The sequence below is a fragment of the Dromiciops gliroides genome, chromosome 2, assembly GCF_019393635.1.
Source record: "Dromiciops gliroides isolate mDroGli1 chromosome 2, mDroGli1.pri, whole genome shotgun sequence".
NCBI lineage: Eukaryota > Metazoa > Chordata > Mammalia > Microbiotheria > Microbiotheriidae > Dromiciops > Dromiciops gliroides.
In genome coordinates, this window is record NC_057862.1 from 530575384 (window position 1) to 530601326 (window position 25943).

The window sequence follows — 25943 nt, forward strand, 5'->3', positions numbered from 1 at the left end:
AATGATTTTTTGCCCACAAAAAGTCTAATAACCATGCACTGAAGCATGTAGGGATTCACATTTTTATTGGCATGCTCATTTCAAACCTGGATGAAGTCATAACTCTTTGGGGGCTATTCAAGGATAATCGTTCACGTGGAACTGGCCGGCATTGGCACTGGCAAAATCTCTTGAGTTAAACAAACTTAAGTCTGTGCCTGGGAGGTTTGCCCTGGAGAGGTCTCTTAATAAGTGGCTGTGGAACAAGATGTTGCTTTGAAGACAATTGGGGGATTGTGCCTAGCCAGAACACAAGACAGCATTCCAAGCTGTCCCTCACAGTGTAGAGACTGTGTCCCACTGCTGAGTGCAAGTTGGGAAGGAAAATTCTTGTGAAATATTCTTCCAGTAAACCAGTGCAAAGGAAAAAAAGGGCCTCTTACCCACAGGTTGGATATCTGCCTCCAAAGTAATAATAACATTGGCCAACTATATAGTACTTTACACATGGAAGGGACTTCAGAGGCTATTTAATAACTGTATTTCAATATAATTGATTTCTTTTGTAATTGCACTAAAGAACATGATTGTGAGAAGGGGCCCGTAGACCAGCAGAATGTCAGAAGAGTCAGTGACACCATCAAGGTTAAGAATCCCACGTACTTAGCCTCTACCCTGTGGTTCTTCCATGAATCCGAGTCATTCACTAGGGGCCCTGTTAGCCATTTAAAGTGAAGGTAGTATTTAATGAGAACTCCCCATGTGCCTCACAAGGAAACTATCTAGCAAGGGAGATGCGATACATCATTTTTTTTTCTTTTTAAAAGTACCTAAGAATAGGCAGCTAGGTAGCACAGTGGATAGAGTGCTGGGCCTGGAGTCACAAAAGACTCATACTCCTGGGTTCAAATCCAGCCTCAGATACTAGCTCTGTGACCCTGGCAAGTCACGTCATCCTGTTTGCCTCAGTTTCCTCATCTGTAAAGTGAGCTGGAGAAGGAAATGGCAAATCACCCCAGTATCTTTGCCAAAGAAACCCCAAATGGGGTCACAAGGGGTTGGACACAACTGAACAACAGTGACAATAATAGCTAGCGTTTATATAGTTCTTTAAGGGTTGCAAAGCACTTAAGAAATATTATCATCACAACCATGAGAGAGAAGTTTTATTATTATCCCCACTTTGCAGGTGATGAAACAGTGATATACATAATATTGCATAACGCATAATATTATAAGCTATTCAAACTACACTAAATACTTTTGGGACAACCTGTAATCTCTCTTGAGCTTCTTAACAGTCCTGTGAGGTAGATACTACAGACAAGTTAAGTGACTTGGAGAGGGATGAGGCCACTAACTAGTAAGTGCATGAGGCAGGATTTGAACTCACATCTTACTGACTCCGAGTCCAGTGCTCCATATACAAAGTGCCCCAATCTTCTATAGGAGCTAGCATTTTAAAAGCAACATACCAGATACTTTATGGATGAGATTTAGAACTGAAAGGAACCTTAGCTAGTCATCTAGTAAAGGGGCGTCCTGACTGTGTCACTCTTTACCTGAATGACCTTGAGTAAGCTTCATGGCTTCTCTTGGGCTTCAGTTTGTTCATCTGAACAAGGTGATTTCTAAGATATCTTCCAACTCTCAATCTGCGATACATTTTACAAATGAGAAAACTGAAGCACAAAGAGGAATTAAGCCAAGGAGTGGCCAAGACCAGGTTTTATAATTCCTAATCTAGAGTTCATTACACTTCACCACAGATGTTCAAATTAAGGTGTCCCCCTTCAACACTCGGCATGACCAAGCACAGACAAGTGAGAGAAATGATAATTTCTCTCCTATTCATAACCAATTATTGAATTAGGATGAAGCTTTCTCCCTTTTTCTATTTCCTCTATCCGATATCAGCACCAGTAGGTTATTTCAGGCAGCCTTTGAAGTGCAAAACTGATAATGGGAAGGAAAACTCAGATCTGATAAAAGGCCCAGAAATTCTACTTTAGAGGAATTAGTAAATTCCAGCCCTTTATGTCTGGGTGGAAGTGGATTTCCCCTTTTGTCTAGATTACCCTACATGGAGTGGTAGGGGTAAAGATAAAGACAGGTCTTTACCCGAGTCACATCCCCCAGGCCCTCATTAGATTATTCTAACACCTTTCATTATAATATTCTCTCTCATTATTTGTTAACCAATCGGAGTTGTTTCCCACTCTCAGGAACACCCACTCTTCCCAAGGGCATATAAGTGTTGAATGGGTTCCATGTGGGAGTTTTGGTTTATTGAGACAACCAAATGACTGTCCTTTTATTAATTACTCACTAGCACAATTAATAAGATGGTTAATTATGCCTCTTGAACCATTGTCACACAAAACTCCTTGTGCAGCTTCTCCCAGAGCCTGGGGCATGTGCTTTGTTTTTTTTGTTTTGTTTTGTTTTGTGGGGCAATGAGGGTTAAGTGACTTGCCCAGGGTCACACAGCTGGTGTCAAGTGTCTGAGGCTGAATTTGAACTCAGGTTCTCCTGAATCTAAGGCCAGTGCTTTATCCACTGCGCCACCTAGCTGTCCTGGGGTATGTGCTTTGGAAGCCACAGTGGTGGCCAGTCTTTGTCCTTTTGGTAAGTGGAATTTAATTTTCAAAAGAAATTCTAAACCATGCCCCATGAATAAATGAGGTAATTAAGAGGTGGCCTGGCAAAGCAACTTGGAATCCAGAAGACGTGGCCACCGTCAGATGTGGCAGATCACTTCACATCGAAGGGTCTGGGCAGAGCAGTCATTGTATTTCCTTCACCTGGTGGAGTGTCCATTGTTAACATCCTTGAGCTGGGTGATCCTCTGTATTAGGCTTGGGTTTTGTTGATGGTGGGGCTGCAGGCATTTCTTAATCCTGAACTCTCTTTGAAAGTTAATTCCCAAAGAAGAGTTCCAAGAACATTTTGAACAACAGTGGTTTGGGGCAGCCACAAGAAGACATATTTATTAAGCCACTGTTGTGTGCCAGGCACTGTGCTAAGGACAAAAGCAGAGCAGGAATTTCGATTCATATGGGAATACAAGCCTGCATTTCCCCAGCTGTAGGGCCTCTGAAGAATACTTAGATCTGGGAGTTCTGGTGCTCTTGTTGAGAAGTCTGGGGAAAGCAGTATGTGGCGAGAGGACAAGAGGACTGAACTCAGGTCTGGGACCTGAGTTCAGATCCTAGTTCCCTCTAGTTTCTCCCCATGTGACCTTGAGCAGGTGATTGCTTCAATTCTCTGAGTCTGCTTCCTAGCCTAAAAAATAAAGGAGTTAAACAGCTGTAGGTGATCCCTAAGCTCTCTATGGTCTTATGGTGCCATGATTTTATACTAGAGAAAATAATGCATAATAAGGGAAAAGGGAATCAGGGAAGGAAAGAAGGTTCTGGCATGGACAGAACAGCCACTGTGGGAATAGACCAGACTGGAGAAACCTGAAGTGAAGAAAACTGTGGATGGTGTTTTCCTGGCAGTTCAGGGAGGGGCTCTTCAATTAGGGAGCAGACCTCTTGGTGGGAAGGCTAGAGATATGGAGGTGACTCAGGCCAATGGGGAAGAGTCAGATCAAACTTTTGATTAAAACTTCATCATTTGGGGGCAGCTAGGTGCCACAGTGGATAGAGCACCAGCCCTGGAGTCATGAGGACCTGAGTTCAAATCCGGCCTCAGACACTTGACACATACTAGTTGTGTGACCCTAGGCAAGTCACTTAACCCCAATTGCCTCACCAAAAAAACCACCAAAACTTCATCATTTTGAATGGGGGAAAAAACATTAAGTGCTTACCCAAGCACTATGCTAGGTGCTGGGTATGCAAATATAAAGAAAGTTCCTGCCCTTCAGGAGCTTATAGTCTAAAAAGAAGAAAGAAAACACAGCAAAAGTCACAGATGTAAAAATAAATAGAAAGAAAGTTACAGATTTGGCCCTGAACAAATCCCTTCATCTCTCATTTTCCCAAGAAACTTCAGGAGGGAAGGAGGTAGCCATTGTTGTTCAGTCATGTCTAACTCTTCATGGCCCTATTTAGGGTTTTCTTGGGAAAGATACTGGAGTGGTTTACCATTTCCTTCTCCAGACAGATGTCTCAGAACAGTTGCTAATCTGCATTAGGAGAGGGAATTTCCTCACTGGGAGTTATGGGGATGGTGAGTTATGGGAAATTGACACTCCCTTTAAGAAATAGTGACACAGTTGATTGATTTGGTCCTGGGATGACTGTAGAGGGTAGGACCATTTCATGTTGACAAGATCACTGGTGAGTAGGGAGAATGAGTAACAAAACTTTGGGGTCTAAGGACATCATTTTTCTTCTCTGAATACCATTACTAACACAAGGAAAGAAAGAAGTCCCACCTCCCCTTCCCACCACATTTTTTACAGGTAAGGGAAATGGAGGCAGAGAAGTGAAAAATGATTTCTTAGTAACTCAGAAAGTCAGTGTCGGTGCCCATGATAGGACCTGGTCTTTGTATCCTTCCAGAACAGTAGTGGAGGATGAAACATGTCTGACTTAGGAGGCAAGGATCAGAACAACCTGTCATTGCTGCAGCTGAAGTTATCTGGGTACAGAATTCCTTTTGTTAAACCCTTGTTTGACCTGTGACATTTGTGTGCCAATAAGAGTAGAAGCTGGCATTAATATAGCCCACTTTCCATAGTACATAATATTTTAAGCTATTCTGACTGTACTAATACTTTGGGGACACCCTTGAGCTTTTTAACAGTTCTGTGAGGTAGGTACTACATAGCTTTTCTCTGTTTTTACTTATGAGGAAACTGAGGCTTAGAGAGGAGAATTGCCTGTGGTCACATAGGTGGTTCATTGTTGGAAACAGGATTTGAATCTGAGGCTCCCAGTCCAGCTCTCTGATCCACTACCCTCTGGGGACAAAGGGCCTTTTCTACTCCAGATAAAACTGTCTATTGAAAGCCCAAGTGGCTCATTGTTCACTCTGGAGGACTTAGCCCTAGGTATCCTGGTTGACTAGCCTTTCAGTCCTCATTCTTCTCTTAGCCTGGACCAGGAGTTTTTGGTGTGTTTTTTTTTTTAATTTCAACAAAATTTTTTAAGTAATAAACATTTTTATTTATAATTTTGTGTTCCAGTTTTTATCCCTTCTTCCTTCCTCCCCAAGGCAGCAAGGATTCAGATATATGTTATAAATGTGTGATTATGTAAAACATTACCACATTAGTCATTTTTTATGAGAAAACTTGAATTAGAGGAAAAAAATGAAAGAGTGAAAAATAGCATACTTCAGTCTGTGTTCCATCAATATCAGTTCTCTCTTGGGAAGTGGATAGTATGTTTCATCAATAGTCCTTTGGGATTGTCTTGTATCATTGTATTGTTGAGAATAGTTAAGTCTTTCACAGTTCTTCATCAAACAATATTGCTGTCACTGTGCACAACATTCTCTTGGTTCTACTCACTTAACTATACATCAGTTCATACGTGTCTTTCCAGGCCTTTCTGAAGTCATCCTGTTTGTCATTTCATATGGCACAATAATATTCCATCACCATCATATTCCACAGCTTGTTTAGCCATTCCCCAATTGATGGGCATTCCTTTGATTTCCAATTCTTAGCCACCACAAAAAGAGCTGCTAGAAATGTTTTTGTACAAATAGGTCTTTTTCTCTTTTGGGGGATGTCTTTGGGATATAAACCTAGCAGTGGTATTGTTGGATCGAAGGGTATACACAGTTCTATAGCCCTTTGGGGATAGTTCCATGGACCAGGGGTTCTTAACCTTTTGTGGTGTTATCGATCTTGTCTCAGAAATTTTTTTTGTTTTTGTGAGGCAATTGGGGTTAAGCGACTTGCCCAGGGTCACACAGCTAGTAAGTGTTAAGTGTCTGAGGCCGGATTTGAACTCAGGTACTCCTGACTCCAGGGCTGGTGCTCTATCCACTGCACTACCTAGCTGCCCAGAATAATTTTTTTAAATGAATAATTAGAGGAAATGCTAAATGTCAATTAGGGGTGAGTGGAAAATAAAAGCAGTCGCTTTTTTTTTCTTTCCAAATTCATGGAGCCCCTGCAAACTAAGGCATCTGTAGCTCTTGGATAAATAATCCCTCATCTGGATGAAGAGGAAGAACAAAGAACCTTATTTGGGGACAATATATTGTGAACTGCCTCCTATTCTGATGGTTTGACAATATGGCTTAATAACTAACATTTTATATGATGTTTACTGTGTGTCAGGCACTCTGCTGAGTGTTTTACAATGATCTCATTTGATCTTCACAAAAAACCTGTGAGGTAGGTGCTATTATGAACCCCATTTTCAGTGGAGTATACTGAAGCAAACAGGTTAAGTGACTTGCCCAAGGTCACACAGCTAGGAAGTGTCTGAAGCAGGATTTGAACTCAAATCTTCCTGTCTCCAGGCCTAGTACTCTCTCCATGGTGACACCTAGCCGCCTGGAGATTATTCTTTTTTTTTTTTTTAGTGAGGCAATTGGGGTTAAGTGATTTGCCCAGGGTCACACAGCTAGTAAGTGCTAAGTGTCTGAGGCTGGATTTGAACTCAGGTACTCCTGATTCCAGGTTCAGTGCTCTATCCACTTCGACACCTAGCTGCCCCCTGGAGATTATTCTTGAGGGACCTCCCTTTTAGGTATCCTATTCAATTTTTACTTCCAACAAGCCCATGATGCCTCAGGCACTGTACCTGTGAAATGCAAACCCTGGCCGGTCCCACCAAGCCCAGTACACTTGTTGATCTGTGTGTTGGGCAGCCTCTAGCCTGGATGGCAGCATTTCCATTGGGAGGCTCCTAGCCAGAAGGTTGGCCACCAGGCGTTAACATTTCTTGTACACAGCAACCAAACATGGAGGGACTGGGCCCTGTCTCCGTGGAAAGGGCAACTGTGCCAGTAAAATCAGAGGCCTTTGAAGCACTACAAGTATTGCCAGGCAGGTACAAAGAGGAAGGTCAGTTGGGGCTGTGGCCAGGCTGGGCAGCCTCCAAGCTAACTCTTACTTTCCATTGCACTACGTAGTTTGGAATATCAGAACTGGGTCATGCAGTTCTGGTGTGTGTTGAATTTCATTAGCCAGTGCTTAAAAGACAAGCGTTCTTTTCTGCTTTTCTGGGGGAAATAGAAAATAGAAAAACAAAAACCCCCAAATCCTTTCTTTCCTTCCCTTTCTGCAAATGGCAGACCAGTGGGAGAAGTTCATTCTGTTCTCTTTAGAAAAATCCTGGTTGGGGCAGCTAGGTGGCACAGTGGATAGAACACTGGCCCTTCATTCAGGAGGACCCGAGTTCAAATCCAGCCTCAGCCACTTAACAATTATAGCTGTGTGACCCTGGGCAAGTCACTTAACCCCAATTGCCTCAACAAAAAAACAGAAAAATCCTTGTTTTCCTGGGGCCCTGGAGCTGCCTCTGGGACCTGCTGAATGTGCAAGCACTGCTCAGAATCTCTCGTGGCTCCCAACTGAAGTTCAGAGTGGTGCATGGCCCTTCTTCTACCACCTTAACCCATGCTCCCCAGAATAGCTCACCCAGCCTGTAATGCATACCACCACCACCACCAGTGCCTGTTCAGATCCATCCTTTAAGGTCCAGATCAACTGCTACCTTTTCTATCAAATCCTCCCCAAGTTTCCTCCATTCCACCCAATGGAGACCTTGAAAAAGTTTGTCGTTGTCATGCACTGATCACGTATTATTCTCTATGTATGACTCAACACATCTGTGCTGTTTCAGGCCTCACAGTGCTGGACTATAATCAATAGTTATTAAGTGCATACTGTGTGATAGGTACTATGCTTCATGCTCTCGAAAAAAATAGAACAGAATTGTGCATGAGAGATGTCAGCAAAGTACTTAGTAAGGTGAAGAGTGAAAAGGGCATTATTCATTGGAGAAGTGAGCTAAGTTAACAAGCATTTATTAAGTTCCAACTATGTGCTGGACACTGCTAAATGCTGTGGGTGTAAAAAGAGACAAGCTAATCCTTGCCCTCCAGGATCTTACAATCTAATGGGAGACAACCTGCAAACAAATATAACAAAGCAAGCTATCTGCAGGATAAATTGTTGTTGTTTGTCCTTCATTCTCAAAGAGGACCATGTTATAGGGAGGTGATGTCATGACTTGCAGTGAATTGGATTTAAGTGAGGCAGGCTATGCTCCTCCAGAGCCATCTGGGTCTAGTGGAAAGATATACATCAGGATGACTGAAGAAGGCCCTGGATGTTAAAGGCAATTGAGCTTGTGACTTTGCCAAAGTCACACAGCTAGTAAGTGTCTGAGGTGAGATTTGAATTCAGGATAAATACAAAATAATTAAAAGAGGGAAACACTGGAATTAAGAGGAGTTAGATAAGGCTTCCCGAATTTCAGGTGGTACTTAAAAGTCCATTCCAATTTTGGATTTGCTAAATTTTAAGGGGAAAGTGCCCTTTAAACTTAAATTTGCCTCTTTTGTAACATCTACCCATCATGCCTAGTTCTTTCTACTGGAGCTAAGCAACAAATCTACCATTCTATATGACAGCTCTTTGGATAATTAAAAAGAATTATCATTCTTTCTCCCAGTCTTCCCTTCTAAATATCACAGCTTCCTTGAATTGCTCCTTGATACTGTTGTGAAGCTTTCCTCCCCATCCTGGTGGTCTCCCTGGTTGCTTTCCAGCTTCTCAATATCCTTCCTAAAGCATAACACCCGGAACTGAACACAACACTCAGATGTGATCTAACCAACCCAGAATTTGTTGTTGTTCATTTGTTCAGTCTTATTTGTCCTCCACTGTCTCTGACGTCTGTCCCAGCTTATCTTTGTTGCTTCCGTAGTACTGTATATCCATCTCATGCTCTGCCATCTGTCAGGAACGTGAAAGAATGAGAAGTCAAAGAAATAATTCATCAAAACATGCTTTCACGGGCATTCTGTCTTGGAATATATTCAACAGGGGGCAGCTAGGTGGTGCAGTGGATAAAGCATTGGTCCTGGATTCAGGAGGACCTGAGTTCAAATCCGGCCTCAGACACTTGACTTTTTACTTAGCTGTCTGACCCTGGGCAAGTCACTTAACTCCAATTGCCCAGCAAGAAAAAAAAAAGAATATATTCAACAGATCACACACCCTTTGAGTTCCACCACCCCTCAAGAGAAGGAGAATATATTTCCTCATGGATCCTGGAACTAACATTGGTCATCTTGTGTAATCTGAATCCTAACACATTTTAGTGTGCTTCATTCACATGATAGTAATTGTATATATTCTCTTGGTTCTGCCCTTCTTTTGTGCCGTTCATACTCATCTTCCTGTGTTTCTCTGGATTCCTCATTTGTTACTTCTTTTAGTACAGTAATAGCCTGTTACATGCATGTACCACAGCTTGTTGATCATTCCCCTATTAGTAGCATCCCCCTCGTTTCCATTTCTCTGGGACTTTCCACAATATTTCAGAGATTACTGCCAGTTCTTTCAGCCCCCTGGCATTTTATCTCTCTGGACCTGATTTGAAATCCTCCGGAATCAGTGAGTTTTCTTTGATCATGTCTCTGTGTACCACAGATATCAACCTCCATACTACCATTTTGTCCATGTCTTTTCCAGTCTAAAGATCATTCTCCTTGTCATTAAAACGTGAAAAATAAGAATTCTGCTTCTCTGTTTTCATCTGTTGTTTGTTATCATTGTCCCTTCCTAGCAGCAGACCTGTCCTTTCTTTGGTCTTCCCCTTTTCCCCCATATGGCTTTTAAGAAGCTCCACTTTTTATTATTCTTAGCTTTCCTTACTTTTAAACCTATTTTGATCTTTAATCAATCAATAAAAATTTATGAAGTGCGTATTATGTGCCAGGTGCTAGAGCTCCTTATAGGAATCTTATTCTTCTAGAACCATGTCTTGGCATCATAATCATCTTCCATTCTTTGCCCTTTTTTCCATCTTCTGTGCCTGCATTTAAAAAAAAATAAAGTTGACCAATGAATTCCTGTATATGCACATCAGTCTCTGTAGATGGTCCCCCCTTTTCCTCCTTAGAGGAATTATGTCTCTTTGTGCATTTGTTTATAGACCCTTGAGCCCATGGCTGCCTACTGTTATTCCTTCCTTATATTATTATAGGTAGTATCTGGCTTGATGGATGTGCTTAGGCTTCTTTCTCCTATTTCATTTTAAAGCTTCCTCCCCCACCACTGCCAGACTCCAGGCAAATATATATTTTTACCAACCCTTCTTAGATGTACTTCATTTCTGGTCAGGAACAGGTCATTCCTATATTTTAAGCCATGGGACAGAAATCCAAACCCTATCAGAACCCATCTTAAGCAGCTTGTGTGCCTTTCTCCTCTCAAGCCCTTGCTTTTAGTCAACAACAGTGATGAAAACTGCCCCATACTTCCTAAGGGCTTGATTTTCTTGCTGAAAACTTCAGTCATTAGCAATGCTTCCTGGGTTTCTTGTAATAGAATCATTTCTGACCACAGAAAGTGCTACAGGGGCAGCTGGGTGGCGCAGTGGACAGAGTACCAGCCCTGGATTCAGGAGGACCTGAATTCAAATCCAGCCTCAGACACTTAACACTTACTAGCTGTGTGACGCTGGGCAAGTCACTTAACCCCAATTGCCTTACCAAAGGGAAAAACAAAAACAAACAGAAAGTGCTACAGTGAATAGTAGCTACCTAGTTTGTCAATTTTGTTTTTGTTTTTTTCAGGTCAGTGAGGGTTAAGTGACTTGCCCATGATCACACAACTAGTAAGTGTCAAGTGTCTGCGGTCAGCTTTGAACTCAGGTCCTCCTGAATCCAGGGCCGGTGCTTTATCCATTGCATCACCTAGCTGCCCTCTAGTCTGTCAAATTTTGTAAGGTTTCCCATTACACCCTGAACAGATAATAGACCTCTCACAGTTGAAAATTTCACCTCCTCCTCTTCAAATGCTTTTTCTTCTTTGCTTTTACCCCAAATCCCATTTTCTACTTAGTTAAAGAATGTTTCATGTTCCCTGTTAACCAGGAGAGGCTTTCTTCAAGGCCCTTTCCCCTCTGTTCTAGGAGGGAGGCCAGGCTACACTTTATTTCTCTGTTTAAATTAATGTCTTTTGTTTTTACATCATACCCATTTCCAAATGTATCCCTTCCTCCATCCCAACTAGTATGTCTTGTTGTAACATAATGGTAATGGTGGTAGTAGTAGTCATGGTTGTTCTTGTTTTAAAGAAAAAAAGGTCCAACCAACATATCAACTGCATAGTATACTTTAAATGTAGGTAATAATTATACGGCCTTTGCAGGAAGAAAACCCTTAAGCATTTCTACAGTAGCAATTTAATCCTTCTCTCCTTACTCACTGGAAGCAAGATTCAGTGCTTCTGTAACTATGTTTATGCATAGGAAGGATGGGTTTGGCAGATTCAGTCCATGGAGTAGTGTTTAAGTGCCTACCATGTGCTAGGCTATGGGGAATTTATTTTTTTTATTCATACCTGTGATTCATTGTAGGGAACTCCTTATACCAGTGCAGATCAACCACTCTCTTCCGCCTGCATACCTGGGACACTAAGAGGTATAATGACTTGACCAATAACAGCCCAACCCACCTGTGTCAGAGGACTTGAACTCACTTCTTCTAACCCAGAGACCCAGTCCCTTATTCACTACTCCTCTTATACAAAGATACAAATGAAGCAGGTCCTGCCCTCAGAGAGCTTACGGTCTAGCTGGGGAGTATATTACAAGGTGGTTTGGAGGAGAGAGCCACTGGCAGCTGGGAGGGAGGCCTCAAGAGAAGCATCTTGTGAGAAGAGGTGGTACTTGAGCTAACCAGAAGGATTAAGGATTCATTGGAAGGACATGGAGATGGGATGACCTATTAATGAGACTTCTACTAGTCTTTGGTGTTCAGTTGTTTGGTTTTTTTGGGTTTTGTGGGGTGGGGGGTGTTATTTTTGTTTTTAGCAAAGATACTGGAGTGGCTTGTCATTTTCTTCTCCAGCTCAATTTAACATATGAAGAAACTGAGGTAAACGGGGTTAAATGACTCGCCCAAGGTCACATAGCTAGTCAGGGTCTGAGGCTGGATTTTTACTCAAGTATTCTACATCCAGGCCTGGCACTCTATCTACTACACTGCCTCAGTACTTCAGAGAGCTACTAATGACAATCTCTGGGGGTGGGGTGGGAGAATAGAAATGGAAGAGGTGGATGCAAGGTATTGCAGGTGTACGACAGCACTTGGCCTTTGACTGGTTTGAGATAAGAGACAAAACAGCAAAGATTACCAAGGTTTTGAATATGGTTAGCCCAGTGCCAGGTGCACAGTAGACACTTAAAGATTTACAGACATGGGAGAGAAGCAAGAGGTGGTGGTACTGCTGACAGGTGATGAAGTAGGAGAAAAAAACAGGTTTTGTGGGAAAAGGGGAAGATTGGGTTTTTGTTTGTTTTGTTTTGTTTTGTTTTGTTTTTGGTGAGGCAGTTGGGGTTAAGTGACTTGCTCAGGGTCACACAGCTAGTAAGTGTTAAGTGTCTGAGGCCAGATTTGAACTCAGGTCCTCCTGAATCCAGGAGTGGTGCTCTATCCACTGTGCCACCTAGCTGCCCAAGATTGGTTCTTTTTTTTTTTAATTTTCTGATCAAGATTGGTTTTTAATGAGATAAGTTTGATGTGTTGATGGCACCTCTAGATGTAGGCAGTTGGTGATGTGGGTATGGAGCTCTAAAGAGAGAAGAAAGTCAGGGCAAAAAATAGAGACTTGGGAGTCCTTCGTACAGGGGTGGTCATTAAAAGGGTAGGAATGAGTATGATCGCCAAGGAAAAGAGACCAGGACCTTTCCTATACTGTTGTCAAAGTTTGCAAAACACTACATATATACATATATATATATATATATATATATATATATATATATGTATATATCAGGTATGTCTGTGTATTCCTTTATTCCTTGCATAGCAACCTGTGAAGGAAATGCCATCCTTGGCCCATTTTACAGAGGATGAAACTGAGGCTTAAGTAATTTGCCCAAAGTCGTATGTCCCGTAACTGACGGAACTGGCATTCTAACTCCGTGCTTCTGACTCCAAGGCTAGTATTTGCTTGCTTCTTTTCTACCACACCAAAATAGTCACTTATCTTTAGCTCCTCCCCACATTGCCCAGTACTAAACACACAGTGAGTGCTCAATAAATAACAGATTTGATAACATGGGGAAGACACCAGCTGGCTCTATCAGTCCTTTACCCAGAGCCAAGCTCTGCTGGGTAGTTTAGGAGATGTTCACCCCCTCCAAGTTGGAGATTTTAAGACATAATAAAAGTTGAAACACCCAGGTTTTGGTTGTTTCCCGAAAGGGGAAACAGAATCATGGATGTAGAGCTGTGGAAAGGACTTTAGGGGAGCCCGAATCCAACCCCACTTCATTCTACATGGGAAAGAAAGAATTGGAAAATTTTGCTTCTATTACCAAACAGCCTTCTCTAGGTTCACATCTCCACCCCACCTCCTTTTTTAAAAATTTCTTTCCTTAGAGGCAGCTAGGTGGCGCAGTGAATAGACCACCAGCCCTGGAGTCAGGAGTACCTGAGTTCAAATCTGGCCTCAGATACTTAACACTTACTAGCTGTATGACCCTGGGCAAGTCACTTACCCACATTGCCCTCACTTAAAAAAAAAATTCTTTCCTTGAAAGCTAAAAACTTGGTCTGACTCCTAGTTGTAGTCTCTCAGCACAGAAAATTAAGCTATTTTTAAAATGGGCTTCCCAGCATCCACAGGTGGTGTGGTGACACTGTCGGTGAAATCAGCAGCCTGCTCTCTTGTATGGCCACACCCCTGCTCAGGTTTGTACGTGTGTCCCCGGCTGACAGCCTATTGACCAGAACTTGTCCCTTGCACTAGTTTGGGCAGTGTCTGGTTTGAGGGAGCGCCCGACCGCTCGTGACTTTGAGCCACAAATTGAACCTCTCCTGACCTCGTGCTGAAATGTATCTCTCTCTCCCTGGAACGGGAGCTGCAGTTCTAGGAATTCTGCCCAGTACTCTTCCAAGTCTTCGCTTGGCCTTGCTCCAGTGAGTGGAATTGTATTTTGTGAGGGGGTGGGCAGAGCGGAAACAGGAGGAAAGCAGTGAAGTGCTGCCCTAGTGAAGGCAAGCATTCATCAGCCAGATTAACACTCCCACTACAACAGAGGCAAAGCACCATACTAGGCACTGGGAAGGGATAGGCCTGAATTAGAAGGCAGAGCCCTTGCCAGTGCTTGTTGAGATCAAAGGCATGCTTCCCTCATTTCTGGAGCTAGAAATGAGGCTGAAGGAGGAGAAGTAAAATTGCTGAGTCCCCCAGTGTGGGGGTTGGGAGGAAGGGACTCCTCCCATAGAATAGAGCAGGTCTGTGTGAGGGGGGCAGAGATGAGGCAGTGCCTGGGAATAGAGCTGATGTCGTTCTCAGCTGGCTACTTTTGTAAACGGATTCTCCTTTTTTTTTTCTTCTTCACTAGCCACTAGGAAATTCCACCCCAAAGTAAACCACAGAATCAGAGGCTGAGAGACCAAGCTGGGGGCACCGGTCACCAAGGAAGCCAAGCAGTTTTACTGTAACAGAGGATTTTCTGGGCTTCCTTCTTCCTGCCCATGAGCATTCACAGTCACAAAAGGAGTCTCTGGTGCCACATTGACTCCAGGCTTAGTGGGCACACTCCCCGAGACTCTTCAAACCTCTCAGCTCACACTTCTCAGTCTAGCACAACTCGATTAGTGGATCAGACAAGTGCAAATAAAAGTGCTAAGTTCAGGCTGAGATGGGCAGCAGTGGGCAAGCATCCGGGAATGCTTTTGTGGAGGACGTGTGGAAATTCCAGGAGGTGAGGAAGGGAAGAGAGGAAACAACATGAGCTGAGGCAAGGGGAGGGGGTGTGGGCACATCTCTTTCACTTCTGCCTTTCCCAAAGATAGGTAGGTGGATTGGGACACACTGGTCACCAGTGTTTCCAGTGCCAAAGTCCTGCTCTAAAGCTGGGAAATGTTTGGCAAAATAAATAAAGATAGAATACAACATAGATAATGTTAACTTGTGATTTTGTAAGTTGATATGCAATCTGCAGGGCACCTTTCTATTTTGAGTTTTGCACATTGCCCTATGGGACCTAACAAATTCTCTGAGATATAATCAGCCCTTTTTTTGGAACCCTTTGGTAAAGTCATTCAAGGCCCTCATTGATCTTTTTTATTTTGCTCAGTTTGAAGTTGAAAAAATGTCATAAAATCTAAGAATTGGATAAATGTCAGAAGACATCTGGTCCCACTCATAGCCAAGCAGGAATCCTCTAAAAAGTAGTCATGGTGCTTCTCCCTGCAGGCTTCCTATGACAGGGAACTCACTACTACTACAGGTTAGCCTGTTTCATATTTAGTTGATGTTGATGTTTGAAGGTGGAACATCAGAAAAAAAATCAGTAGTCTAGCTGGGCTGAAGCGTAACGGACACAAAAGAAAGTGATAAGCAAGTAGAGGACAGGAGGTATCTGGGGTTTGCTGTGTCCCCAGGCCATGCCTAGTGCTGTGGCACCGTGGTAGGTGCTAGATAAACGCTTGTCAAGTCAAATTAAAAAGTGGATTGGAGCCAGATTTGAAGGGGGCTACTTAGCAGACTACGGGTTTTGTAATTTTATTCTAGAGACAGTAGGAAGATGCACAACAAGCAGGGAGTGTTATCTTTTCTTTTTTGTGGGTCAGTGAGGGTTAAGTGACTTGCCCAGGGTCACACAGCTAATAGCTTCAAGTGTCTCTGAATGCAAGGCAATGGCTTTCTCCACTGTGCCACCATAGCTGCCCCTAGCAGGGAGTATTATAGAAGAACACATGCCCTTAGAAAGATTCTTTTAGCAGCTCTGTGAAGGATGGGTGAGAAACAGAAAGTGGATGCAGAGAGATCCATTAAGAGCATGGTCTCCATAGCAAACATACTCTGGATTTTAAAATTATTGGCATTTCCTCCAGCAACCTAAGAGTTCTTGGGTCTGGAAGACTATGGATCTTTTCCTCTTAATGAGACTTGGGTTTTAGCTGGGCTCAAGCCAGGAAATTTCTAAGCCAAAGAAGACCATTTTAAAAATTTATTTATGTATGTGTGTATGTATGTATGTATGTATGTATATGTGACAATCAGGGTTAAATGACTTGCTCAGGGTCACACAGTGTCTTGAAGCCAGGTTTGAATTCAGGTCCTGACTCCAGAGCCAATGTTCTAGCCACTTAGCTGCCCCCTCATCCCCAGTCTTTGTTCACGTTCTTCCCATGTCTAGAATAGTAGCTTATTGAATTCTTACAAAACCTCAAAACCCCAGCAGAGGTGCCACCTCCTCAATGAAGCCTTCTCCAAGCCTTGGAACCAATAGTGACCTCTCACCGTGTATCTCACTTGGCTATTTTTGTTGTTCCTCTTTAATGGCCTTCCTACTGTATGTTGTATCTGTGTTAGACCCCTGCTAGACTATAAGCCCAATGAGGGCAGGGAACCATACCTGATTAGTTCATAGGACCATGTTATTTTAATGTTTAGCGGCACTTTTAGAGATGATTTAATCTAGTCTAAAATTTACATCTCCTGTGGTGGGCACAGTAGGTGTGTAATATTGATCAAGTGAATCCACACAGAGTTCTGCTCCTTTTTCCACATGGGCAGCAGGGCAAGGCCCTGACAATAGGCAATAGGCATGCAGCCTATTTTGATCACAGTCGCCTTCAGATTCAATTTCATGGAATCAAAGTGATATATTTTTATCTTTCCCGATCACCCTGGGGCCAGCTGGTCCAGGTGAAAGCTGATTGTTAAAAATTCAGTGTGAGTGCTTGACTTCTTACTTTGTGGATTGTCTAGGCTCAAGAAAATGTTAATAATACAGATGAAACTTGAAATGTGGTGCGTACACTTTTTTTTTTAACTGGATGTTAGGCATTTACCAGCATATCCCTGCCTCTATCCCTCATTTGATTATGAACTCTCCCCCAGTCATAGCTCAGATGTTCATATTGCTGCCAGCATTCTCACAGAGAATGTTTGTTGTTGAGTAGTGTCCGATTCTGTGTGACCCTGTATTTTCTTGGCAAAGATACTGGAGTGATTTACCATTTCCTTTTCTGGCACGTTTGACAGATGAGGAAACTGAGGCACACAGGGTGAAGTGACTTGCCTAGGGTCACGTAGTAAGTGTCTGGGGTCAAATTTGATTCAGGTCTTCTTGCCTCCAGCCCAGCACTGTATCCACTACACTACCCTAGCTGCCCTTAGAAAAATATAAAATCACCCTTTAACAGGAGGGGACCAGGTGTCCTTGGACCTGTGGCTTTGTCACCAGGGTTCCGTATCATCATGTGGAAAATGGAGATGAGATAGTCTCTAAAGCCTCTTCGGGCTCTGATATTCTTTGTCCATAGACCATCGATTTAAAGCAGGGAAGGGAGGGCAGCTAGGTGGCACAGTGGATAGAGCACCGGCCCTGAGAGTCAGGAGTACCTGAGTTCAAATCCGGCCTCAGACACTTAACACTTAACTCCAATTGCCTCACACTTAAAAAAAATTTTTTTTTAAATAAATAAAGCAGGGAGGGACCCTAGATGACACCTGAGCCGGCCCCCTCATTTTAAGGATGTAGCAGCTGAGGCTCAGAAGGGAATGTTTCTGCTCCAGGTCACACAGATAAGGACCAGGGCCGAGCTTTGAATCTGATTCCTGATTCTCCACTCATTTTGCTCCATCACATTTCTGTGTGCTAAGGCTCCCTCTAGATTGATCGAGATGTGCTTCAGTCCCAGCTAGCGTTGGAGAATAAAAAGCAGCTCCTGTCTTAAACTCACCCGAGATGGCCCTGCCTCCCCTTTGGCTGCCACCCCTTCCTTCCCCCCTCCTCCATCCTGCCTTCTCTTCCTCATGTGCCACGGGAAGGGAATGCTTTTACTCAAAGGTAGCTTTGTGTCCAGCTCCCTCCCTTTGCATCCTCTGCCATGGTCAATTGACTTTCAGGATGCTTAATAATTTTACCCTCTCCCTTGCGGGCATATCCTGCAATTGGATTTCTGTGGTATTACCTCCTGGCATTTTATGGTATGAATTTTGTCTTGTCAGATGAGGTTTTTAAAAGTACAGGCTTTGCTTTAAGACAAAGGGGGAAAGGCAGCTAGATGGCGCCAGTGGAAAGAGCACCGGCCCTGGAGTCAGGAGTACCTGAGTTCAAATCGTGCCTGACACTTAACACTTACTAGCTGTGTGACCCTGGCAAGTCACTTAACCCCAATCGCCTCACTTAAAAAAAAAATTTTTTTTTAATTAAAAATTAAAAAAAAAAAAGACAAGGGGAAGACCTGGTTCCTCCCCCTTCCACTTGGTGCCTCACCTGACTTTGGGCTCAAATTACTTAGCTTCTTAGCCTCAGTTTCTTCATCTGTGAAATAAGGAATTTGGACCTAATTGGGACTCTGCCTTCTAGTTTTCAATCTATGATCCTATGAAAACAATACGTGTTCTTTTTGCATCGTGTAAATAAAGACATGATTCTATGGGGGGAAAGTGTGGGGGTTTTAGGGGTTTTTAAACATCAGATAATATTTGTAAAGATTGGGCTAGGACCCAGAGACCCCTCCCTGAGGTTAGCCAACCTTGCATTCTTTTTTCCAAGAATGTAAAATATCAGTTTTCTTGCTTTCTGTTGAAAAGGCAGCTTCACACTTTGTAAAGGACAGGTGAACAAACTTCATACTGTGATATAAAGGATAATTGGCAGAAGATGCACTCCAGCAAATCTCCTGCGGTAGAAGTAAAGTCCAGCCTGAGAGTGAGTGTTGGAGTTAATCTGAGAAAAGCCCTTTTGAATTAAAGCATTCTAGAACAGAGTAGACTATCAGAACTCAAAGGGCTTCTTTCTCTGTTAGCATTTATTTTCCACCTCCTCCTCATCTACCCCTCAATTAAAAGAAAAAGAAAACACTTATAATATATAAGCAAACAAAACAAATTTCCACAGAGAGGTGCTCCCCAGGACCCCTGGATTGACATGATATAAGCAGCCACCTAGCTGTCAGCAGCATTTTTTTAAAGACCATTGTGTGCCTCTCCCTTTGTGGAATATGAATATTCAGGCACTTCTCTGCCCTCAGAGGGCTGGTGTTCAGCCCACTGTGAAACTGGCTCAAACCAACCAAAATAGGATTTGGGTGCTAAGTTGTATTTTCTCTAGGCTGCAAAAGCTCAGCAACAGTAAGAGATCCACGTGGGCTAGCATGGTCCAGAGGAGATTCTGTTGAGAAGGGGGTAGGGCCTGAACGGCATCTTGGAAATCAAGTCCCCTTATATTACAAAGGAGAAAACCAAGCCCCAGATATGAGGCGACTTAGCTAAGGTCACACATCAAGTGAGTGGTAGAATCAGGATTTGAACCCAGGTCTTCTGAATCTAGGTCTCCTCTCCACCATGTCTTGTTTTCTCAGTCTGAAGTTGGAGAAAAAACAACCCAAGACAAAGCACAAAGGCAGGAGTTAAAGTGGATGTTCAAGGGACAGAGTCTTGTCTGAGTAGTAGGGAGACACATTCTGCTTCAAAAAACTGGTCATGGTCTTTAAATACGTAAAGGGTTGTCTTGTGGAAGAGGCAATAGGCTGAGATTCTGCTTGATCCTCGAGAGTGGAAGGAGTCCTGACCAAGGCAGGGTACAGGGCAGCAGATCTCAGACAAGTATAAGAAAAAATGCCTAACAAATTTAGGCCAACAACCGGGATATGCTGCCCCAAGCTGCTGTGGGTTCCCCATACCTCAGAGGCGTAGGCCCAAGCCACAACTTGTGGAAGTGTCAGGAAAGGGACAGAGAGAAGTTGCCTTCCACCTTCCTGAATTTTTACGATCTCCCAAGTGCAATCGTGTGTTAATTAGCAAGCACCAACCAGGAGCTGGGAGACTATGAAGATAGATATAGGGAAATAATTCCAGAAAGAAGGGCCATAGGTGCCCAGGAAGGGACTTTAGAGGTGCTACCTCACACAAAGCCTGAACCTAAGTCCCCCTGGTATTAGAACTCCATCTTGAAATGTATTGGCATTATTTTTCAGTTACTTATTCCAGTAAGTTAGGGAGACCATTGGGAAATGGGCAGTGGAGAGAAAGATGGATTTTGAGTCAGGATCTGGCCTCAAACAGCCGCTCCCACACTTAATGTGGGTGCATCTGGCAAAGTCATTGAGCCTCTGGGCCACAGTTTTCTAGATCATGGTGGTTGTTTACAGGTGTTCCTAAGACCCCTTCTGGCTCTAAGTCTGTGTACCTATTCTATGTCCTGCCAGAAGACGTAAGCTCTTTAAGGGCAGACTTCTTTTTAATCTTGGTGTGTCCAGTGTTTAGCAGAGTGCCTCATCCGAAATCGGCCCTTAATAACAGGTGTTTGTGGAATTGGATGGAATCTTGTCTGACGCATTCATTTTACAGATGAAGAAATGAAGTCCATGAGAGATTCACTTGTCCAAGCTCAGTAGTTATCAGAGCCAGACTTGAACACAGACCCCCTGATTCTAAACTTTTGTTCTTTGCTCAGCACCCACTGGAAACTGGGTTTGAGCACTGGACTCTCCCCTGACCCTGTTGTTGCCACCGAACCTGTGGTTGGAATCAGAGCATGCATATAGACATCTTGACCTAACTGTACTTGTGTTCTTACAGGTACCAGGATCATCTATGACCGGAAGTTTTGATGGAATGTCGTAACTCTCCTGTGGCCAAAACACCTCCCCGGGATCTGCCACCCATTCCTGGGGTCAACCAGCCCCCCTGGTGATGAGCCTGCTACTGAAATGAACCCGAACCACCTACCCAACAGCCATGAGGAAAGCCAGGAAGCCGTAGTAGAGATGAGGCTGCCTGGGAAACGCAAGATATCAGAGCTGTAAAGGACCAGTTCTCTGTATCTATTGAACATCACAAAGCTGAGGCCCAGATGAAAAAATGACTTGCCTAGAGTCACACAACATGAACCTAGAACTATAGATGTCCAAGGCTAACACCCCCAGGACCTAACCTCCAACTAAGGTGCTTTCCAAGGGTTAGAGTTGGAAGAAATCAGCAAATTGGCCTTTTCCCTATTTCACACACCCTTCATACCCAACATAGCCCCACCCCTCAGCTAGATGGTATAGTGGACAGAGTGCTGGCCCTGGAGTCAGGAGGATCTGAGTTCAAATTTCACCTCAGACACTTACTAGCTGTGTGACCCTGAGCAAATCATTTAACCCCAAATGCCTTAAAAACATCCAAGGCCATCTACAGTCTTCCTGATAACAAATCTTGCCCTGGACCCAGATGTCTCCAGAGGAGAGTGAGGCTGGGACTTGGCACAGCCCCATCTCACTTAAATCCAATTCATTGCAAACCATGACATCTGTCATGGTCCTCTTCAGAGAATGAAAGGCAAACAATCCCCCATACCTGCAAGGAGAACGTATTTGAGGTCAGGTCTTTCCCAAGAGATGTTACAGAAAATTTGCAATTGCTTCCTGTTTCTTCCTTTGCATAAAAAGCTGAGTCAGGAGCGGTTGTGATATTATTATAAGTCCAGGGCAGCAGGAAGTTCTGCAAGGGCAGCCCTTTTAAACAGAAGTGAATAAAACGGACCCCTCTGTATCATTGTCATGACTCAATTTGGCACTGGGTAAGAAATAACATCCTTCAATGTTGCCGTTACTTATCTCTCCCTTAGTAAGCTTCCTCAGGGTTTGCGGCACCCAAAGCAGAACTTTGCAAAAGAGACAGCAGCGAGCCTGCCTGTGAGGAGACAGTTGTGCTGATAGGCCAAGACAGGCGTCTGGTAGAGGGAGAAAGGATGGAAAGAAGCATTTAATAAGTGCCTACAGTGTGCTAGATGTGTCACACACATTATCTCATTTGATCCGCACAACAACCCTGGGAGGTAGGTGGTATGATCCCCGTTTTATAGTTGAAGGAGCTGGGTCAGACAGAGGTCACACAGCTAGTAAGTGTCTCAGACTGGATTTGAATTTGGATCTTCCTGACTCCAGGCCCAGTGTGCTTGCTTGAGGCCACCTAGCAGACTTTTAGAGGGGATGCATGCTTTTAAGAATTAGACTGAGGGTGGGGCAGTGGATAGAGCACCGGCCCTGGAGTCAGGAGGACCTGAGTTCAAATCTGGCCTCAGACACTTAACACTTACTAGCTGTGTGACCCTGGGCAAGTCACTTAACCCCAATTGCCTCACCAAAAAAAAAAAAAAAAAGAATTGTAAGAATTAGACTGAAAGCAGCACGGTAGAGATTACTGGACTTGTGATCAGAAAGAACAGGGTTCTCACACTTTAGGCTGTGTGGCCCCAAACAAATGTCTTCACCTCTGTGGGCCTCAGTTTCCTCCTGTGTAGAATTAAGGGGGTTTGACTTAGTGACCGCTAAGGTCCCTTCTAGCTCTGAATCTATGATTCTATGAATCAGATGGCCAGAGGAAGCGTAGATTTAGATCTGGAAAGTTGTTTAGAGGTCATTCCTCAGATGTGAAAACTGAGGCCCAGAGTGGGGTCACACAAGTAAAGGCAGAGGCAAGATTAAAACCCACGTCCTCCATTTCAGTGACTCTGATACTCTTTCTACCATCTCACCCTCTTCTGCCTCCCTGAATTTCTCTTCAGCGTTTGGGAGGGACTAGATAGCTTCTGGTCATTTCTTGGGGGGGGGGGCGCATGGTGAGGCAGTTGGGGTTGTGACTTACCCAGGGCAACACAGCTAGTAAGTGTCAAGTATCTTAGGTCCTCCTGAATCCAGAGCCAGTGCTTTTTTCCCACTGCGCCACCTAGCTGCCCCTGTTGGAAAATTCTTAAGCCTTTACTTAAGAAGATTGTCATTTCCAGGAGAGAGGCTAGAAAGAAGATAAAAACCCACCCATTTCTCTTTTTCTCTTGCCTGTCCTTATCACTCTCAGATTCACCTCCCTGCCCTAGCCCTGTCTGCTGTTAGTGGCCAGTTCTTTGGCAGCGAACCCCAGGACCTAAGAGGGAAGCAGCTTGGGCTTTGTGGAGAAGGGAGTGGGGGGGTTGCCACATGCTGACGGTAGCTGAAAGATTGCCTCTGCCCCAGGGGCTTGGACTTGAGACTCAGGAAGTACATAGAAGGCTGGGAGTCGCACAGCATGAACTGCAGGGCAGCGAGATACCCTGAGTGCCACATTACTGGCAAGAGAAATGGGTGGTGCACAGGACCAGCTTCTGGAAGGGTGGCAGAGACAAGTTGGGATCTGGGAACAGTGGGAAAAGAGAGATTAATAGTGATAATGATATTTATATGGCACCCTGAGGTTTTTTGGTTTTTTGGTGTTTTGTGTTTTTTTTTGCGGGGCAATGGAGGTTAAGTGACTTGCCCAGGGTCACACAGCTAGTAAGTGTCAAGTGTGTGAGGCCGGATTTGAACTCAGGTACTCCTGAATCCAAGGCTGGTGCTTTATCTACTGCGCCACCTAGCTGCCCACCACCCTGAGGTTTTTAAAGGGCCTTGTTATGTCATTGAACTTCCAAAACCATAAAATAGGTGCTATTGCCCCCATTTTACAAATGAGGAAGGGATTAAGAAACTTGTCCAGGGTCACACAGCTAGTGAGTGTCTGAAGCAGAATTTGAACTCAGTTCTTCCTCACTCCAAGTCTAGCACTCTGTCTACATGCAGTTTAAATATATGAGGGGGGTTAGGGTGGGACAGGTAGGAAGGAAGGACAGGACCCCTGTTTGTCCTTTTTCTCCCTGAAAAGACACACACCTAAAATAGGGTCAGTAAACCTGCCTCTTGTCCCAATCCCAACATTTTTTTAAATTTTATTGATTTCATTTATTTTTACATCACTTTCATTTCTAAATATATCCCTCCCCCCCCTCTAGATCATCCTTTGTTTTAAAAATTGTTTGGGGGCAGCTAGGTGTCACAGTGGATAAAGCACCGGCCCTGGATTCATGAAGACCTGAGTTCAAATTTGGCCTCAGACACTTGACACTAGCTATGTGACCTTGGGCAAGTCACTTAACCCTCATTGCCCTGCCAAAAAAACAAATTTTTTTTAAAAGAAAGAAAGAAAAGAAAATTGTTTTAAGGCATCAGTGGATAAACACTTATGTCCTGGGCACTATGCTGAGTTCAGAGATACAGATAAAGGGCAAAGAACAATCCAGTCCCTGCTCTCAGGGAAATCACAGTCTAAGGGAAGAGAGGCACACAGCTGTGTACAAACAAGGCCATAATCCGCCCATGGAAGGGGCCTGGGGAAGCCTTTGTGTAGGGAGATTTTTAGGTGAAGCCAGGAGGGAGAGCATTCCAGTCATGGAAGCAGCTGGTGATGATGCCAGGAGTCAGGACGTGGAGGACCGGGTGCCAGGAAAGTCCAACTTTGCCCTTCTTCCCCACCCCCACCCCCCCAATCTGCTTTATCATGAACTTCCTAGAAAATGGAGAGGAAGAGAGTAGCTGTTTGCTTAGGGGGTCGTTGGGAATGACCGGAGTATCCAAATCTACCCCCCAAATCAGAGAAACAGCCTAATGGGGTAGTAAAATGACCAGATTTGGGCTCAGAAGAACTAAATTTGAATCCTGCTTCTGACATGTAATAAAATAGCTCTCTGACCTTGGGCAAGTTGCTTAATCTTAGTTTCTGTTCCTTTTTGTATAAACTGACAAGCTGGACTGGGTGATTTCTCGTGTCTCTTTTGACCCCAATGCAGTGGCCTGTTTGTAATGCCAAGTCCCAAGTAGGATGTGACTTTGGTAGCCTAGACTTCCTGTATTTCTTTTGGGGTTAAAGAAAGGAACCAGGGGAGTGAAGCAATCTCTGGAAACTCCGCCTCTTGGCTTGATGTGTGAGGGAAACTTTCCCTTCCTCCCTCTACTCTCTAATGAACTTGGATGAAGAGCGGGGAGAGGTGTGAAGATGAGCCCAGCAGGGAAAACACTGTCACCTCTACTTAAAGACACTGTAGCCCAGTCCCAGGATATCAGGCATGCTAACTGTCCTCGGGCTTCACCAGCCTTTTATCTTTTCTCTCCCCAGATGAGGAGTCACAATTTGAGATGGACATTTAAAGGGCCGGCCACCAGGATGGAGCAGTGGCCCCCAAGACCCACGGACCCCCTTCAGGGGAGGAGACATACCGGTCAAGCCTTATAGGAGTTGTTTTTTCCAGAGCAGATGCCAAGGATGGGGCTGGACGTCCCACTCCCTCCTCCCCCAGAGCCAACACCAGCAGATACTTCCAGTAATGCCAGGAGCTACCCTTCCCAGGGGAAGTGCTACAGAAATCACCCCCTGCTGCAGAGGGGCAAAATCAGGGGCAGGAAGAGCCCTTGTGAACTTGTCTAGTTCTTCAGGTCTCATCCCGAATGGATGTGTCCACCCCTTTCAAGTCTGTGTCCTGTGGCCGCACACAAGGTCGCAGGAATGTCCCCTCTAGAGAGGAAATAAAAGCTGGTCGGCCAACTCTAGACCCAGGGCCGAGAGCTGAGGCCTGTCTGAGCGTCTCTTCTCTCCCACGGCTACCTTCACCCCGTCTAATGGGTTCCACTTTCCTTTTACTCAGCCCTACAAGTAGTCCTCTCTTACCTTCCCCCCTCAGAACTTACCCTGGGATGTGGGAGGGGCAAACTGGGCCTTGATATCAAGGGAGTTGCCTATACTCTTGAGAGAGGCTTGGTTTAATCAAACTAGTTAAGTATTTTAGTGAATACCTACTATGTACCAGGCCCTGTGAGAAATATAAGGTACCTGCTGAGGAGCAAGGAAAGTACACAACCCGTTAAGATAATAGTGCCTAAGATGACACGAGGTCCATGTTTACTTGCATGATAAGAGAGATCACTGGGGAGGAGGCAGTATTTGAGCTGGGCCTTGAAGTTAGTATTTTAGCAAATAATAAGGAGGAGGGGAGAGTATTGTGTGAGAA

General features: G+C 44.1%; 1 protein-coding gene across 1 annotated transcript in view; it reads left to right on the forward strand.

Moving 5' to 3' along the window:
* EIF4EBP1 (eukaryotic translation initiation factor 4E binding protein 1) overlaps window positions 1-25505 on the forward strand; it is a 32090-nt gene extending 6585 nt beyond the window's left edge. The window contains 5 exon segments of the mRNA XM_043987578.1: window positions 20687-20713; window positions 20716-20783; window positions 20785-20848; window positions 20851-20865; window positions 25055-25505. Coding sequence (XP_043843513.1) covers window positions 20687-20713; window positions 20716-20783; window positions 20785-20848; window positions 20851-20865; window positions 25055-25086 — 206 coding nt within the window. The 3' untranslated portion in view covers window positions 25087-25505.
* The last annotated feature ends 438 nt before the right edge of the window (window positions 25506-25943 follow it).